General features: G+C 39.4%; 1 protein-coding gene across 2 annotated transcripts in view; it reads right to left on the bottom strand.

The window, feature by feature from the left end:
- The window catches only part of URB1 (URB1 ribosome biogenesis 1 homolog (S. cerevisiae)), a 59,947-nt gene extending 40,756 nt beyond the window's left edge, over positions 1-19,191 (bottom strand). Inside the window, exons 1-11 of one of the 2 annotated variants that reach the window (XM_014938259.1) lie at positions 19,045-19,191; positions 18,629-18,768; positions 17,121-17,272; positions 14,936-15,068; positions 12,700-12,796; positions 7,334-7,419; positions 5,262-5,387; positions 3,327-3,457; positions 2,002-2,197; positions 581-718; positions 16-189 (exon numbers count right to left, since the gene is read on the bottom strand). In XM_014938259.1, coding sequence (XP_014793745.1) covers positions 16-189; positions 581-718; positions 2,002-2,197; positions 3,327-3,457; positions 5,262-5,387; positions 7,334-7,419; positions 12,700-12,796; positions 14,936-15,068; positions 17,121-17,272; positions 18,629-18,768; positions 19,045-19,183 — 1,512 coding nt within the window. In that variant the 5' untranslated portion in view covers positions 19,184-19,191. Of the gene's footprint in view, positions 1-15; positions 190-580; positions 719-2,001; positions 2,198-3,326; positions 3,458-5,261; positions 5,388-7,333; positions 7,420-8,328; positions 8,426-10,564; positions 10,694-12,699; positions 12,797-14,935; positions 15,069-17,120; positions 17,273-18,628; positions 18,769-19,044 lie in introns of those variants that run through there. The other variant, XM_014938258.1, reaches the window with a different exon arrangement.
- Between the last annotated feature and the right edge of the window lie 31 nt (positions 19,192-19,222).

Below are 19,222 nucleotides of genomic sequence, written 5' to 3'. Positions count from 1 at the left end.
TTTTTTATTTTTTACCTTGCTGATGGCTTCTCTGTACAATTGTACGAACTCCTGCATCATTGAGACTGTGTAGATCTCTGACTTTTGCCAGGTTTCTTCATTCAAACAGTACTCAATATTCTTCAAGGCTCTTCTCAGTACCATCGACACAAGTGACAGTATGCTGTGCTTCACTACTATGCTGGGTAACTAAAAGAAGGAATTTGAATTAATGACAATTCAGTGCTTTCTCTTATCCTTTGCACATAATCTGTACTCTGAATATATGTTAAAATTTGTTAACTAATTAATTACTTCCTAAACCTTGGCTTCCAGGAAAGACTCTGTTGGTTTTCAGATTCACAGCCTAAACCACTAGTGAGCATTGACAGAGTTGGTGCTTGTGAATGCCTCTTGGAAGCAGTATCAATGTGTTAATTAATTTTGCAGTGCTTCCCCAAACCAGCTTTATGCTAAGACAGAAAATATAAAATATATATAATTAACCAACTTACGAAACTGCTTGGATGATGACACACTTAAGTCAAACAGTATTAACTCAGACAGAAAAATCCACTGAAATACTATAGATTGCTCTTACATTTAGTCCTTGGGTGAACATTATTTTATTGCACACTGCAGGGACCGTTGTTACCATCACCATAGAAAGCAACCTGGGAAGAGGAATAAACTCTGAAGTCTTAAAAGAATTGGAAATCTCTGGTTGAGCCTCATAGATCTGAAATAAAAATAACATTTTAATCAACATTGATATAGTCCTGGAGAGAGTAGCTTCTTTGGGGGAGCATTTCACAGAAGGGCTTTGACTTGTCAAAAGTAATGACAGCACTAAATATCAATTTTTATGCATAAATGCTACACAGCATCCCCACATTTCTATTCAACTAAATGGAATATCTGTATGCAGCTTGCACCCTTGTTAAAGGCCACCCCTTTTCAACAAACATACTATATATCCTACTTGCCCATTTTAAGCTAAAGCAGAGTCAGAGGAACACTCAAAAAGGTCAAAAGGTTTTTCTAGCTGAGCTTCAATGTTGCTCAAAAAAATGTATCATCAGCATGGTATCTCCCATTGCCTTTTATGTCAATTCCTTCTTTCCCAGTTCAGTTAAGTGTTTATACAGCCTCCTGCTCCGAGCACAGCTTGTTAGCAAATGACCTTCCAACTCACTCTATGTCTACACATTTTAAAGCAGCTGTGGCTCTGAAGCACGGCTCATTTTCCTGAGCACCCACAGAAAACAGGATGCCATTCCCCCCCCCCATTTGCCATCTTTGACATTTACCCTGCTGCTTCTTTTCTAACATACCTACAGTAATCGATGGTGTTATTTCATAACCATTGGGTCCTTCCTGTTTAGCTCACTTAAACCTCATCACCTAACTTCCCCACTGCTGGACTGGTTTATTTTTAAAATCATTAAATCATTATTTATGAAATATTGTACCTGTCTGCTTTTTAGTGATTTTAATAAACTCTAAAAGCACTGTGTGTTTACAGCTGTGAAGACAACACATCTTCAGACCTGTGAGTTTCCTCTGGTACAGAGCAGCTGCTTCTGAAACAAAACCAAAAAGCCCAGTCCCTGATCCTTAGCTTGGCTCCTCTGAAATCAATGAAATCTTGTTCCTTGTTCCTAGGAAGACCTCAGCTAAATTCATTAATTCAGAGTTAGTTTATACCTAACATGGGCATATTACAGGTTGGCTGGGCTCTCTACTGCACAGTATCAAATTCAAATTACTTTTAAACTGGAATGGCATTATAGTATCTATCTGTAATAAAAGCAATTAAAGGCAGGCTTAGTAATCTACTACCAAGTTCCTTGGCTTGGTAACTTTTCAGTAGGTCACGAACAATTGACTTTACCATCTTTCCTATTACAATTTTGCATAATTCTGCACTACTGTTTAACAAAAACAATTTTTGGAAGAGAGAAAGAGTAATGGGCGTTCATTTTTCTGTGGAGATGTGGTGCGCATCATTCATACTCTTACCTTTTTGAGCAACTTCAGATTGTCCATCCAAGCTGACTTCAGTCTAGGAACAAAGGAATACTGGGTCTCCTTAAAGTATCTATTCAATAAATCTGGGCATACTTTAAGAATATTCACCATGAGATCAGCAACCATTTCGTCTTCTGTTGCAGTTTTTAAACCAAGCAGAAAACGCAGAAGCACCACATTTCCTCCCCTATTGAAGACAAAAAAATACTTTAAAAAAGAAATCCCTATTTTGATACTTTACACTTATCGCTAACTCTGCAACTGCTCTAACTGCTGCTGGGGTAAACTCAAGGCAAGACCTTTCACACTGCTGGCATAATTTCTGAGCATATACTCAGAAAAGGAAGAAATGAATTTACCTCCAGGTTTTCTGCATGACAAACGGTAATTATTTTTAATTAAAACAACAATGTTTCAGAAATATTCCAGCCAAACTTCACAAAGCTAAAAATGTAGAATTAAAACTTCATATTAAACTTGGAAGTATTTTCTGTGGCCTTTCAGGTTTTTGGTCTTTTTTTTCATCAAGTTTTCTTCTGTATGTCACTAAATAAAGTGAGAATACCACAGATGCCAGATGAATACCTGTTAAGATTTTGCTTAAAGCAAGGAACAACCTGCTCTAGCACTACTCAGTATTAATACCTGCTACTGCAATCTAGTACCTTTCTTGCCCAGCTAATGCGATAAAGCATAAACTTACCCTATTAGAACACCTCCATGGAATCACAAGAGTCTCAATTATTTTCTCCATCAGCCATAATCTTAGTGCACATGTACTTTAACTAGTTAGCAAAATGAAACAGTAGTGCAAATAGGTGCTTCCAGATTAGATGATGCAGGCCAAATTCTATCACTACTGAAATCAACATCAGCATTTTGCTAGAACCTGCAATATACCATGTCTGGTTCTACAAAATGTAAATTAGACTACAAATTTCACCACCCTCTGGTTAACACTGCAGCTTCGATGCTTTATTGTCACATCAAAAATTTATGGTCCAAAAACCACACCTTTCAGTAAGCTATTCACAGAGATGGCTAGAGAGAAACATGACCACTGCCTAAGTCCCTGTGAACAAGGCAGAGCATTCTCTACTCTAGCACGCAGAAGTAGAAGGAGATCCAAAAGTTTGATCTTGAGAAGCTAAAACAATAACAACAAAACCCCCAATGTATTTATTTGTTCTGCCACAGAAGAAAGAGAGACAGAAGCAGAACTCAGTAAAGTTACTGGCAAAGGCAAGACAACTCGTGAGGTCTCTCTTGTTCCCAGCACAAAACATACATACAATCTCAGCTGTCTGGTGACTTACTTGCCAGAAGTTCCAAGACTTGGATCATAGAAAGTTATGCCATGTTTCAGAGAGCAGCAGACATCCATTAAAAAATTATGAACAAGTTCCCGTACCATCATCTTTCCCACCTCTTCGGAACCTTGAGTTACCTATAAAAATCAGAAAGGAGTAAAAAAGGCATATGATTTTTGGTATTGCAGAAGAAAATCTTACATCCATTTCACTCTTCTCTAAATTCTATGAAGCATTTTATACAGAAATGCTAAAACATAATTTGGCTTTTGTTCAGATTAACAAGATACATTTCAGTTTCTGCATTAAACACATTAACTATTACCATATTTTTTGTTTCAAGGAAAGCAAACCTCCTAAATTTAGGTATATATGTACTAACTGCAGGGCAATACTGACTTGGGGCTTTTTGCAAAGAAGTCAGATAGAAGAAGATAGAGAAAAGTCAAGCTAAAGAAAAGTAGTGATATAAAACTTCTATAAATTGGGCAAGCCCATCCTGGGACCTTCAAGTCAAGGACCTAATATTTACTCTGAAATAACTAACTTTCAACCTTGCAGGCCAGATTCACCATGAGAAAGTTCAGAAAGAACAACAACAAAAAAAAAAACCACAAAAAACCCCCACTGAAACCTCCAGCATAAAGCATGCAAAAGAAGCATGTCTATGGGGTTTTTTGGGCCAATTTGGCAGATATGGGAACAACTTTAATACAGGGCAAGAAAGACAGATAGCTAACAACTGAATATGCCAATGCTTTACGGAAATGTCAGGTATCAATGCCATTACAGTTACTGGACAAAAATGGAAGAAGAGACCAAATATCTATGTCAATCAAAAACTAAAAAAAAAGTGAACCAAGGCTCCATTAACCTTTTACAACCAGCACAACTCTAGCTCTTAATGAATGAGAAGTCTCTTGACCATTGGGATTGGGAAATCACAGACCATGTGACTCACAAGAACTGCATGGAATTGTAAGAATTAAAAATTACTGAAAACTGAAATGCATGTTTATGAATAGGGTCATAGATTTGCACAGCTCCAAGCAGTCGCCTACTAGAAACAGATCTTCTCCAAAGGGTGTTTGCAATATATCAGGATTGAAACATATCAGGCATAAACATCCAGTAGAGAAAGGATAAGAAGGCAGTTGTCAGAAGTTTTGAAGAACAGTTGGCCCTCTAAAGATCAAGCATTAATCAACACACAGATGAAAAGTCTGCAGCCAAAACCCAGTTGAGCATAGAAATCTTTCTACTGCTTTGCATTGGCCTTACTCTCCACAGTGAAAGGGGGGGAAATAGACTGCTTTGCATTGGCCTTACTCTCCACAGTGGAGAAATAGGTATTAAAATAAAAATGAAAAAAAGGAACCTATTTATGAGGAGATGACAAAACATCTGTAGTACTAACACACACGCATCAGCTGCAGACCTGATCCTTGCCTCATCTATGACTTTAGGAATGGTATTTCATGGACTGGTAGAATCAGTGACAGCTCAGACCTCAGCAACCCTGGCAACCTCTCTAACAGTGCATGATGAAAAGGCTGGAAAACATCTTGGGAGTTTAGCTCTCATATCAGATCAGCGTGTAGAATGGGTATGAGGCACGTGGTAAGAACATTGCTTTTGATAGACACACAAATGTGCCCAGGCAATGGAATACAGTACTCACACCCAAAAGTTCCATTTCTCCCTGGTTTAACAGATCTGCACTGCAGTTCCAGCAACCAGGGAGGGGAAACAAACCCTCCTCCTCAAGCAGTGAGGAGCAGCAGAAAGTCAGGTTTCTTTTTACATAGCCTCAGCAGATCCCTCTTGGGCTCACCAAGGTTAGAGTAAATCGGAGCTATTTCAAAACCTCTGGGTTGCAAGAGGAGGAGGTAAGGGAAAGCAAACAAGGACTGGGAGTTACACAGAAGTAAGTTACCGGACCTTTAAATCCTCCGGGCTGACATCAGTAATCCCATTCCACCGGTAAAGTGAAGCGATGTGAATCAACACTTCCGCAGTAAAAAAGCGCACCTTCTGGGTTTTGGTGATATTTTTATTTTTAACCACCTGAAAACAACAAGAAAAAAAAAACACAAACAGACAACTCTTTGTTTACTGCAAGTTATCACAAAATAATGGCAAATTAGCAACATGATTCATTCTTCTGGTACACACAGGGCTCACTCTCCTCACTACAGCAGACAAAAGGCTCTGCCAGTCCCATTAACACTTCTTTCACATGCTCCTAACCCCATCTTGATATGGTTGAAGCCATAGGACTCTACACCAACTTTTGCAAACACTGCATATGCTGAACAGGATAAACTTTCAAGTTTAAGTAAAGAGCACAGAACATATTTAGAGTAGCACAGCCACAGACTAGGATCATGAACACCTGATGGCAGAGATGGTAGAACCCACCACAAATAAAGTTTGAATGAGAGGGGAAAAAACAGTAGAGGAAATTCTCAAAAGCTCTCCTACTGTCTTCTCTGGTCCTCACTTTTTTAATTCTCATTTTCCTGAACTAATGGAGTCATACAGTGTGTTGGGTTTCATCAATAATGTAACAGTACATAATGTATGATTACCACATGGGAAAATCTTAATTTAGAAAACAAAGCTTCAAGGAAGTTTATTTTACATTTAAATGCTAGCCTCTTTCTTCTTCTTCCAAAGTTATCACAATAGAAAAATTAAAGAATATTTTTGGCTTTCAATTGTCAGTTGTGAAAAGCCTGAGTCTGAGGTAGGCTCTTTGGTTACACTCTAAGTTTGAAACTATGTTTTCTTCATTCTCTCAACTTGTCATACAACAGCTTGTGCAACATTGCAGCAGTAATTCAAAACAGACCCAAAAATCATGGACTGTGGAACTAAAAACATTTTTTAAAACATCTTTATAGAAATAAAATAAATATCTGGTGCAGTTACTGTACCCACAGCAGCAATAAGCTGGTGCATCAGAGTGAAAGAGGCACTGCTGCGCTCAGAAGCTAAGGAACAACAGAGCACAGGAAAGGCAGTCAAGACTAAAGCAACTCTCACAACTTTCACCAATTCCTGCTTTCAAATTTTCTGTCTCAACCCTGCTATATCACGGGGTTATTTCTGTCTGCTATGAAAGAATAAGAAAAAACAACTTCAAAGAGGAGCAGGCTTACTTCTCCAACAGTACTTCCTGACAGCAGGTGCTATGTACCCTTCCTTTTTCATAAAAACTTCTCTGGGAACTTTTCAGGAAGACAATTTTATGATAAAAGTTACCTTTTCCTCTATCCCACCAAGAAATACCTTTGACTGGATGTACCTCCTGCAGCAGAAACTTTATCATCCTAATAGTAATCAAGTCCAAAGACCGGCTAATCAGTACCACAGGATGTGGCTCAACAGAACCCTGCCAAGACTGGTTGGAGAATGGTACCCCACACCCTTCAACTGTAATGAGACAGCTCCTAGAAACCCATTTCATGGCACAGTCCGCATACTAAAAACACACAAAATCCTTTTTCTCCTGGAAAGAAGATTGTACACCATTACCTAGTTCAGAGCTAACAAACCTAGTCAAATCTAGCTGACCTCCTCATTTTGGCATGAGACACATTAAGTGAAGGACCAATCTCAATGTCACTGGACCAACCAAAAAGACTCCAGCTCTTTTGACCTTCAGGCTTGGCACTGATGCAATGGCAAACCATGAAACAGTGGGAATCTGTTGCACACCACACATTAAAGATGAGCCGAAATTAGCATCCAAGTACAAGCAATGCAATGACTTCCTTTAAAAGATGGCATTGGAAAAGCATAACAAGCTTCAGTCCTGAATCAATAATACAGCAAAGCTACCAATCTTCAATATTATCAGTAATGGACACACTGACAAACTTTCAGTAGCAGCACAGTGCCAACATCTTAAAGAACTGTACAATTCATGGGACATTACTGCAAGACTGCTTCCAGCAGCAAAGAAAATAGACAACAGAAGACAATGCAGTATCAAGGGTGTATCATACCTTTGTTCTCAGTGTGGAAAGTAGAAGATTGACAGTAGAAACTTTGTCTTCCTTTATTTCAGAGCGAAGAATATTTGGAATGAAATCTAAGAAGACATTTCAAATGTGAAAATGTGAAAGCTATTTTCATACTAAAATGTTTCGGAGAATTCATACCCATTTCTCTACAATGTCATATCATTTACCTTGCTGTTATATTTAAGGATGAACCAAATGGCTGCAATCAGAGTTCAGAAGGCTAATGTGTCTGTAACTAAAGTGATAAAGGGGTAATGCTGCCAAACACACTGGCATCGTAACTAGCTAATTTGCCAACTTGGTTATTAACACTTACTGCAACAGTTATCTGTCAACTTCAAATATATTTCAGGCCCTAGTGTGCTATGCAGTACTTAAACTTGTGTAAATGCCTATCCTTTCCATTGAAGGACTCACAATTGTTTCACTGACTGATTCTCAAATATTTGTAGGTTACTTCTTCAACCACGTGTATCATCTTTTGGCTCACCTGTGCATCCCAAAATTAGAGAACTTCAGTTTACAGAGAATTTCAGTATCTTAACAGGGAAATGAAGGCCAGCTGTGCTGGGTGGGTCTAGGTGTGCACTGCCATTTCCAAGGCTGGAGGCCATGAAGTTTTTTTCTGCTTATTGAATCTATGGCCTCAAAGTTATATTACATTTACTTTTTTTACATCTGTGCCACCAAAAACTTCCTATTTCTGCACAGTTTTTGCAGACAGCAAACATCATTCACAAGCAGAAGAGGTACTCACTAGAATACTGAAGAAGTTCAAAGCTTCTCAGTTAATAAGATCAAAAAAAGTATTTTGTGTCTTATTAGTACTGTTTAACTGGTTTACATTCTAAATTAGCTCTTATTTCTCATATTTCATGTATCACCTATAAAAGATTCTGCCTTAAAAAAACCCCAAACAAACAAACAAACAAACAAAACAACAACAAAAAAAAACAACCCAAGCAATTGTGAAGTACCTTTTAATTCCAGGACCTGTGTCAAGATTGCATTGTCACCAGCAATTAAAAAGGAGAGAGCAAACTGAATATAAGCCATACGGACATCAGGTCTCCCCTAGAAAAGATAAAAGGCACTGTTAGCATACAGATTGTACCCAACTGCAAAATTAATACTGCAACAATTGATTATAAGTACTATAAACAGGTAAATTAAACAACTTCCATAAACATGTTGTATATAGCCATACACATACATTTATATGCAATACATCCACAGTGTATTAATTTGAAAAACCTCATGAGTTAAGCAGATCACAGTCTGTTAAAATTAACATCAAAAAGGAAGGTGTCTCAGTTTGCATATTTTGCAATTTTCAATATACAAGGGAGGCCGTAAATAAAAAAGAAGAAAATGTTAACAGTGCTTTCCTGGCAAACCCTTGTACATACATCACTGAACATCCTCACTTCTGCACCACTTGGTACACTGGTGAATTCACAAAAATACTCAAGAATAACAGTAAGGGCAGTAGTGCTGCTGCAATTTCTTACTATACAGGCTTCCAGAGTAGCACCAGTCTTGGGGACCCCCGTTGCTCACTGCCATTTTTGAGCTGCAGGGCATTACACCCATCCCTCAGCTATCACAGCTGCTCATGCAGCTACCTAGGTCACGCAACTAAGACTGGCTAAACAACAAAAAAAACTCTTAAAAAGGGGCTAATATGTTATAAAACTACAGGTTCAGGCACAGTGGAAGTAATGAAAGCTTTGCCTAGAAAGGATCACAGGATATGAACATGATTTGTAGTTTCTTTGAAACCTATTGGGCAAAAATTGTTTCGTGTAAAAATGCCTGAAAGAAGGCAGTGACTAGGCTAAACATAAGGCAGAAGTGACTCATGAAATGGTTGAAAGAAGAAATAAAGTGAAAGAAAGGAGATTTTGCTATAAGCTTTGGGCCTGATATTTTCGTATTAAAAATTCACCTCTAATAGCCAGCTGTGACATAATAACTTCACTGCAAGCTGAGCAAGACTAAGATCTTCAATCCATTTCTGGAAACTTTTTCCTTGTACCTTACTTGCATATCTAATAAGCTTGTGGTCAAAAGCCTACCTACATCCACACACTTTAATTTAAGGGGTGGAGGCCCTCCTAGGGACATGCAGTAAGGTGAAAAACCATGAAATCTGACATTCCCAAAATTGTTTATATACAAAGCAATCAAGCAGAAGGTAAAATAAAAATACATGTTTTTTGCCCAATACTACCTTTTACAGTCTCTTTTGTCACCACAGATGGCACAAACCCAACACAAATGTACAAGCTCATTCTGCAAGTCATCTTTAAAAACTAGAAACAATCTATCAGCATTGAAAAGAATATTGGATTTATTATACACTTAAATTTGGAAGGGAATATAAATATTCTTGTTCTGAAACACTGGTTCAGGTCAACCCTGATTATTTTTAGCAAATGGAGAGGAAACAAGAAATAGTTCCTTTTGGAAAAAGAAGAGTTACGTTTTCTACTTAGTTCCATATCCTCCTTAAGGATTTCCTCCAAGAGATTGTTTAAACCTCCTGGTTATATTTTCCAATGCAATTACTCTGACCATAGTAGTACTGACCAAAATCCTCTCTCCACTTCTGCAACTGCAGAACCTCCATTAATTTCAGTGGACCAGACTGCAATCCATGCATTGGAAAAAAGACTGAGCTCTTCCCAAACGCATCACTGAATCGTTTTCAGAAGCTTACCATCACTTTAACTCCATCTTAGACATTAAAAGGGTAGCCCACAGAAACTATACATTTATATTCTGCCACAGCTTATTAGAAACAGACAAGGCACTTTGATGTTTTGCAGTAAATTCTACAATGCAGTGTAAAATCAAGGTTACCCTGAGGAACTCTGCACCCTCAGAAGATGAGAAAAAACAGCACGGGATGGAAATTTAAGTAAGCTATACCTCAAGGGTGCAGGCCAGCTCTCCCACTGTCACAGATAATTAGAAATATCCCCCGGGGGTTTCCTATGTAAGTAGATAGAAAGCTCTTGCCCCATAGATCAGTACTTCTGGCAATTAGAAACAATCAAGAAGCATTTCAGCCTGACACAGGACAGGAAGGAAGAGTTAAGTTCTTGCAGAAGAAAATATGGCAAAGAGACTCTGGGAACAACTTAGTTTTAAATAGCTGGCAGAGGAAAACTGATGGAGCATTTCATGGCACAGAGCAGTTTAATTTACCTTCTTACATCTTTTTTTCAATAATCCAGGCAGAAACTTATTATTGAAATCAAAATGGCTGTACACATCCCTTGCTGAATCTGGCCCTTGAGCCACCATTGCTGATAACAGGGTAAGGCACACTCGGCTCGTCCTAAAATGAAAAAGGCAGAGAAAAACATGCAGGTTATTTCCAAGATGACAGTTACACAACTGTCCAAATAAAAAGATTAAAATTTAAAGAAAGACCTTTGTCCTGTAAAGGAAATTATCCCACTCCACCTCCAAAATCCACCCAGGCCTTCAGAAGTTTCAGGCACGAAGTAGTTCTGAGTCACTTCCAACACAAGCAACCAAGATAGTGTTAGGAAAGTAGCCCTGGTCACGCAAAGCTCTCGCTGCAGCTGATGGAGCTTTAGTTGAATACGTGACCAACCACTTTAATGACCATCACAACACAGGTTTAGGCCAAACACAAATTATTCCATCATTCATAAAGAACTTCAATCTTCTTTGTGAAAAGTTTATTTCTACAAGCATGTTTTTTGGACAGACCCTCCACTCCTGCAAACACTTATGCACTTTACTGTCATAAGCAGGTCCGTAGGAGTCATAGATGATGCTAAAATTAAGAACTCACAGAGAGCAGGGCAAAGTTAAGACTGCATTTTTTTGTGTTTTAGCTGAATGATAGAGGTTTTCTTCAGTTTAATACACAGCATGGTCTTGTCATGAAGTAAATGCCGAGATCTATACTCAGTTTGATTCCTGCTCACTGACCACTGGGAAAATTTGTCTGAGAAAATAGAACAGGAGTTAAAACAAGCAAAGCCATTATTTAGGCAGTGAAAGTGATTAGTGGGAAAGAAGGGAGAGGGAAGAAAGGAAAAGGGAATGCCTATGTGTATTCTTCCCAAAAATTAAGCTGTAAAGAGAGGCTGAATATTCACTTTATAAAGTAGGATAAAAGGAAGAAGTGCCAAGAAACTCCTAAATTCATAGGAGTTTACCATTTATTTCAATGGGAACATGACAGGGCCGTGGGGTACAAGTCTACAGACTTCCATCATCTGAATTTCCACTACCCATTAAGGGTTCTGGAATTTGCTCATCATGTTTCATTCATGGACAATCTGCAAGAAAGCCATGTGATTAAAGCAGAGATCCCATGTAGACTCAACACAATAAAATCCCCTTGCACCTCAGAGGTAGCACTGAAAAAGCAGTGCATACACCATCAGAATACCATCAGAAATCTGCAGCCTCCTCTATGCAGGTTCTAGAATTTATCCAAAAGCTGTAATCTCTAAATGCTAATAAGAAGTGTAGATCTTGCGTAGTTTCAAAAATTATTTACAATATACCTATCCACCTGGTTTTGGGATTCTATGTATAGTAACATCAACTGAGTAGTGCAGGAAGCATGGTTGTGTCCATGAACTGGAAAGCAGAAAATGCTTTTCTAATTCTGGCCTCTCCAAAGACCGAAAGACAAGTCATTGGCCTTGGACAAGTCATTTGCAGTTTCTATTTTTTTCTCTCCCTTCCTCACAGGTTTGTATTAAAATGTCTCTGGCACTTGGAACTTCTCTCACCCTGTCCACAGAGCGTGAGAAATTGTTGGAAAGCAGAAAATGCTTTTCTAATTCTGGCCTCTCCAAAGACCGAAAGACAAGTCATTGGCCTTGGACAAGTCATTTGCAGTTTCTATTTTTTTCTCTCCCTTCCTCACTGGAAAGCAGAAAATGCTTTTCTAATTCTGGGCTCTCCAAAGACTGAAAGACAAGTCCTTGGCCTTGGACAAGTCATTTGCAGTTTTATTTTTTTCTCTCCCTTCCTCATTTACTTTTTTTACATCTGTGCCACCAAAAACTTCCTATTTCTGCACAGTTTTTGCAGACAGCAAACATCATTCACAAGCAGAAGAGGTACTCACTAGAATACTGAAGAAGTTCAAAGCTTCTCAGTTAATAAGATCAAAAAAAGTATTTTGTGTCTTATTAGTACTGTTTAACTGGTTTACATTCTAAATTAGCTCTTATTTCTCATATTTCATGTATCACCTATAAAAGATTCTGCCTTAAAAAAACCCCAAACAAACAAACAAACAAACAAAACAACAACAAAAAAAAACAACCCAAGCAATTGTGAAGTACCTTTTAATTCCAGGACCTGTGTCAAGATTGCATTGTCACCAGCAATTAAAAAGGAGAGAGCAAACTGAATATAAGCCATACGGACATCAGGTCTCCCCTAGAAAAGATAAAAGGCACTGTTAGCATACAGATTGTACCCAACTGCAAAATTAATACTGCAACAATTGATTATAAGTACTATAAACAGGTAAATTAAACAACTTCCATAAACATGTTGTATATAGCCATACACATACATTTATATGCAATACATCCACAGTGTATTAATTTGAAAAACCTCATGAGTTAAGCAGATCACAGTCTGTTAAAATTAACATCAAAAAGGAAGGTGTCTCAGTTTGCATATTTTGCAATTTTCAATATACAAGGGAGGCCGTAAATAAAAAAGAAGAAAATGTTAACAGTGCTTTCCTGGCAAACCCTTGTACATACATCACTGAACATCCTCACTTCTGCACCACTTGGTACACTGGTGAATTCACAAAAATACTCAAGAATAACAGTAAGGGCAGTAGTGCTGCTGCAATTTCTTACTATACAGGCTTCCAGAGTAGCACCAGTCTTGGGGACCCCCGTTGCTCACTGCCATTTTTGAGCTGCAGGGCATTACACCCATCCCTCAGCTATCACAGCTGCTCATGCAGCTACCTAGGTCACGCAACTAAGACTGGCTAAACAACAAAAAAAACTCTTAAAAAGGGGCTAATATGTTATAAAACTACAGGTTCAGGCACAGTGGAAGTAATGAAAGCTTTGCCTAGAAAGGATCACAGGATATGAACATGATTTGTAGTTTCTTTGAAACCTATTGGGCAAAAATTGTTTCGTGTAAAAATGCCTGAAAGAAGGCAGTGACTAGGCTAAACATAAGGCAGAAGTGACTCATGAAATGGTTGAAAGAAGAAATAAAGTGAAAGAAAGGAGATTTTGCTATAAGCTTTGGGCCTGATATTTTCGTATTAAAAATTCACCTCTAATAGCCAGCTGTGACATAATAACTTCACTGCAAGCTGAGCAAGACTAAGATCTTCAATCCATTTCTGGAAACTTTTTCCTTGTACCTTACTTGCATATCTAATAAGCTTGTGGTCAAAAGCCTACCTACATCCACACACTTTAATTTAAGGGGTGGAGGCCCTCCTAGGGACATGCAGTAAGGTGAAAAACCATGAAATCTGACATTCCCAAAATTGTTTATATACAAAGCAATCAAGCAGAAGGTAAAATAAAAATACATGTTTTTTGCCCAATACTACCTTTTACAGTCTCTTTTGTCACCACAGATGGCACAAACCCAACACAAATGTACAAGCTCATTCTGCAAGTCATCTTTAAAAACTAGAAACAATCTATCAGCATTGAAAAGAATATTGGATTTATTATACACTTAAATTTGGAAGGGAATATAAATATTCTTGTTCTGAAACACTGGTTCAGGTCAACCCTGATTATTTTTAGCAAATGGAGAGGAAACAAGAAATAGTTCCTTTTGGAAAAAGAAGAGTTACGTTTTCTACTTAGTTCCATATCCTCCTTAAGGATTTCCTCCAAGAGATTGTTTAAACCTCCTGGTTATATTTTCCAATGCAATTACTCTGACCATAGTAGTACTGACCAAAATCCTCTCTCCACTTCTGCAACTGCAGAACCTCCATTAATTTCAGTGGACCAGACTGCAATCCATGCATTGGAAAAAAGACTGAGCTCTTCCCAAACGCATCACTGAATCGTTTTCAGAAGCTTACCATCACTTTAACTCCATCTTAGACATTAAAAGGGTAGCCCACAGAAACTATACATTTATATTCTGCCACAGCTTATTAGAAACAGACAAGGCACTTTGATGTTTTGCAGTAAATTCTACAATGCAGTGTAAAATCAAGGTTACCCTGAGGAACTCTGCACCCTCAGAAGATGAGAAAAAACAGCACGGGATGGAAATTTAAGTAAGCTATACCTCAAGGGTGCAGGCCAGCTCTCCCACTGTCACAGATAATTAGAAATATCCCCCGGGGGTTTCCTATGTAAGTAGATAGAAAGCTCTTGCCCCATAGATCAGTACTTCTGGCAATTAGAAACAATCAAGAAGCATTTCAGCCTGACACAGGACAGGAAGGAAGAGTTAAGTTCTTGCAGAAGAAAATATGGCAAAGAGACTCTGGGAACAACTTAGTTTTAAATAGCTGGCAGAGGAAAACTGATGGAGCATTTCATGGCACAGAGCAGTTTAATTTACCTTCTTACATCTTTTTTTCAATAATCCAGGCAGAAACTTATTATTGAAATCAAAATGGCTGTACACATCCCTTGCTGAATCTGGCCCTTGAGCCACCATTGCTGATAACAGGGTAAGGCACACTCGGCTCGTCCTAAAATGAAAAAGGCAGAGAAAAACATGCAGGTTATTTCCAAGATGACAGTTACACAACTGTCCAAATAAAAAGATTAAAATTTAAAGAAAGACCTTTGTCCTGTAAAGGAAATTATCCCACTCCACCTCCAAAATCCACCCAGGCCTTCAGAAGTTTCAGGCACGAAGTAGTTCTGAGTCACTTCCAACACAAGCAACCAAGATAGTGTTAGGAAAGTAGCCCTGGTCACGCAAAGCTCTCGCTGCAGCTGATGGAGCTTTAGTTGAATACGTGACCAACCACTTTAATGACCATCACAACACAGGTTTAGGCCAAACACAAATTATTCCATCATTCATAAAGAACTTCAATCTTCTTTGTGAAAAGTTTATTTCTACAAGCATGTTTTTTGGACAGACCCTCCACTCCTGCAAACACTTATGCACTTTACTGTCATAAGCAGGTCCGTAGGAGTCATAGATGATGCTAAAATTAAGAACTCACAGAGAGCAGGGCAAAGTTAAGACTGCATTTTTTTGTGTTTTAGCTGAATGATAGAGGTTTTCTTCAGTTTAATACACAGCATGGTCTTGTCATGAAGTAAATGCCGAGATCTATACTCAGTTTGATTCCTGCTCACTGACCACTGGGAAAATTTGTCTGAGAAAATAGAACAGGAGTTAAAACAAGCAAAGCCATTATTTAGGCAGTGAAAGTGATTAGTGGGAAAGAAGGGAGAGGGAAGAAAGGAAAAGGGAATGCCTATGTGTATTCTTCCCAAAAATTAAGCTGTAAAGAGAGGCTGAATATTCACTTTATAAAGTAGGATAAAAGGAAGAAGTGCCAAGAAACTCCTAAATTCATAGGAGTTTACCATTTATTTCAATGGGAACATGACAGGGCCATGGGGTACAAGTCTGCAGACTTCCATCATCTGAATTTCCACTACCCATTAAGGGTTCTGGAATTTGCTCATCATGTTTCATTCATGGACAATCTGCAAGAAAGCCATGTGATTAAAGCAGAGATCCCATGTAGACTCAACACAATAAAATCCCCTTGCACCTCAGAGGTAGCACTGAAAAAGCAGTGCATACACCAACAGAATACCATCAGAAATCTGCAGCCTTCTCTATGCAAGTTCTAGGATTTATCCAAAAGCTGTAATCTTTAAATGCTAATAAGAAGCGTAGATCTTGCGTAGTTTCAAAATTTATTTACAATATATCTATCCACCTGTATTTGGGATTCTATGTACAGTAACATCAACTCAGTAGTGCAGGAAGTATGGTTGTGTCCATGAACTGGAAAGCAGAAAATGCTTTTCTAATTCTGGGCTCTCCAAAGACTGAAAGACAAGTCCTTGGCCTTGGACAAGTCATTTGCAGTTTTATTTTTTTCTCTCCCTTCCTCATAGGTTTGTATTAAAATGTCTCTGGCACTTGGAACTTCTCTCACCCTGTCCACAGAGCGTGAGAAATTGTTGTTTAGACTGGACTACCTAACACAAGTGGGTCTAAAATTGGTCTAAAATGGACTTAGATTTAAGAGACAGGAAAAGCTACAGAGGAAAAGTCTGAAAGAAAAAATTCTATTATAAGCATGGAAATCTGACTACAAAAAATATAAGGAAATAAAAAACTCAAGAGCAGCTCTTTTTACCACCACAAGACAGACTGCTCAGCCTCTGTCAACTACAAGGAAGCCTATTCCTTCCTGTTCCATGCAGCATGTTTCACTTCACAAACCAAGTAGCACTAAAATAACAGGACTCAAGATACCATCCACTTTACCTCTCACTAGACACAACAGATGAAAACTACAGCCTGCAGAAAGCATCATATAGCATTAGGATGTGTATTATATCAGAGTTTCCAACTTGCACAGACTTCCATCTGCAATTATTTTATGAAATGTGGAACAGTATCATTAAATAAAGACGGATTATTAGCAATAAGTCAAGCTGAACTTTGCAATGCCTTGTACACACGTGCGAGACTCAGATAGCCTCTCGTGATCAATTCAGAGCAACTGACAGAGATTCTCCACAACGGTACAGAGGAGACTTACCTGTGATTTTCAGAATACAAAGCAGAATAGACCAATCTCATGTAGGAATGGATCAACTTTTTGACTATGTTCATTCCCACAACAGAAAAATGGGAGAGGTCACTGGCTGTCCTCAGTAAAATAGCCTCTAGAGCTTCAAAGATTAATATCATCTGTAAGATAATAGAGAAATGTTAGTATCTGCCAATATCAGGTATGGCTTGAAATTATGAGCTGAGCAAACAGTAACAAACACCATTTATAAAAAAGAGTAAGCCTTTCCACAAGAGGAACACTTCCACACATGAAGTGGAAGTTAAATTCTGAATTCTCTGCCAGATTAATGCTTCCTCTTCTAAAGACTAGTTCTGAGAGTGCTAATTTTCAGGGAAGCCCCTATACAAATACTATATGAAAGACTAGAGAATCACAGGAGGTCAGCTGACTCCTCTTTTTTTCATTTGCTAAACTCATCGAATTCAGTAGTAAGGAGGGACAACCTCTGCTGGAAGCTCAAGCCAATGTGCTGACTGAAGGCCTGGACAAATCAACCGGATGTGAAAAAGGGTCCCTCCTCACACACGAATTGAGACCTACATGCATGATTCACCTCTGCATGCACAACAGCTTCTGGGGATGCAACCACGGACTGCAGTGCAAACCTCAGCACAGGCTGACAGATCTTGAAGACCCTTTTCAAGCTGGAGGCCAAGGCCTAGGGCTAATGAACCACTGCTTTAAGAGAAAACTGCTAGTAAGTGCACAGTGAAACATGGTGAAGAAGAACATCTGAGCTGCTCCAGTCTTGCAATTCATTCCTTCTAGATGAGACCAGAGTACACACAGCACTGGGACTGTATTCATTACAAGCATTAGCCCCTGTCAGTAAAAGGATCTTGAAGAAAGTAAGAATAATGTGTCACTGGACGTGACACAGGTCAACATCACACAGACAAAAATGATCATCTAAGGCAAAGACCGAGAACTGGAGGTTAAAAAGAACACTATCCAATTCTATATTGTGAGCAGATTTAAGTTAATAATGCTGCTGCTGTATTCGCATTGAAAAGAGTTTTTTAATTCTTCAGTTCATTCATTATATTCTGATAAGAAAAAGTTGGGTTCAGCTCAGGTGTGAAAAATGAGTCAACTTTACCAGTGGCTTCCTAGAAATACTGATGTGTCAGGGAGATGTGTCTAGTTACCTAAAAACAATTACTTTCACTTGACTATTTTTATTTTGTTTGCTTAACTGCTTCCACTACTTCATAAATGGGTTTTGGTAACATTTAAAGAACCTTAACAGTTTGATTTTGGCAGAACTACTGGTTGTGTGTATCATAACACCGAGGAACATCTTTGAGCTGAAGAGGCCATTCCTCACTTGACCAGTGCTTCTGCTACTGTGACTTCCAGAGAAGGAAAAATAAATACAGAACCAAACCCATACCAAATTATCAGAGTTTTTTACACCAGAAAGCACTTGCAGGCCGCCAGTCATTAAACCATGACACCCACCACCAACTTACTTCGCTTTCAGGCTTCCTTTCTCCATCCAGGAGTTTGAATATTTCAGCGCACTCCATGGAAATCTTTAGGTACCCTTCCACCACATCGTATATGTCAGGTGACGGCAGCGTCTTCGCAACCGAGACGAAGGTCTCCAGACCTGCGGGGACAGAGATTCAGTCGGGGGAGCCACGGCCTCGTCCGTGACACGCTGCCAGCCGCCCCCCCGGGGCCCGGGGACAGGCCTACGGTACAGTAACGGCAATCACCGTCACCATCCCCCCGCGACGCCGCTCTAGGGATAGGAGATATCTCTGGGGAACCGCTCCAGCCGCTGCGGCGCCGGCAGAGCACGCCTTTCCCTCAGGTCGCACACCGCACCGGCACGCCGCTCGCCGCCGTCCCCCGCCCGACCCAACCCGGCCCGGCCCCTCACCCTTCCTGGCGGTGGCAGGGTCCCGCAGCAGCGCCTTGAAGCGGGCGCCATTGAATTCCCCCTCCTCCTTCTCCTCACGGCAAGCTCGCTTGGCTGCCGGCGGGCCGGCCGCGGACACGCCGGGGCGCTTGGCCGCCATGCCGCTGCCGCCGCACCGCCAGGGCCGCCCCGGAAGCGT

The sequence above is a fragment of the Calidris pugnax genome, unplaced genomic scaffold, assembly GCF_001431845.1.
Source record: "Calidris pugnax isolate Ruff unplaced genomic scaffold, ASM143184v1 scaffold25, whole genome shotgun sequence".
Classification (NCBI taxonomy): Eukaryota; Metazoa; Chordata; class Aves; order Charadriiformes; family Scolopacidae; genus Calidris; species Calidris pugnax.
This window is presented reverse-complemented; position numbering and strand designations above follow the sequence as displayed.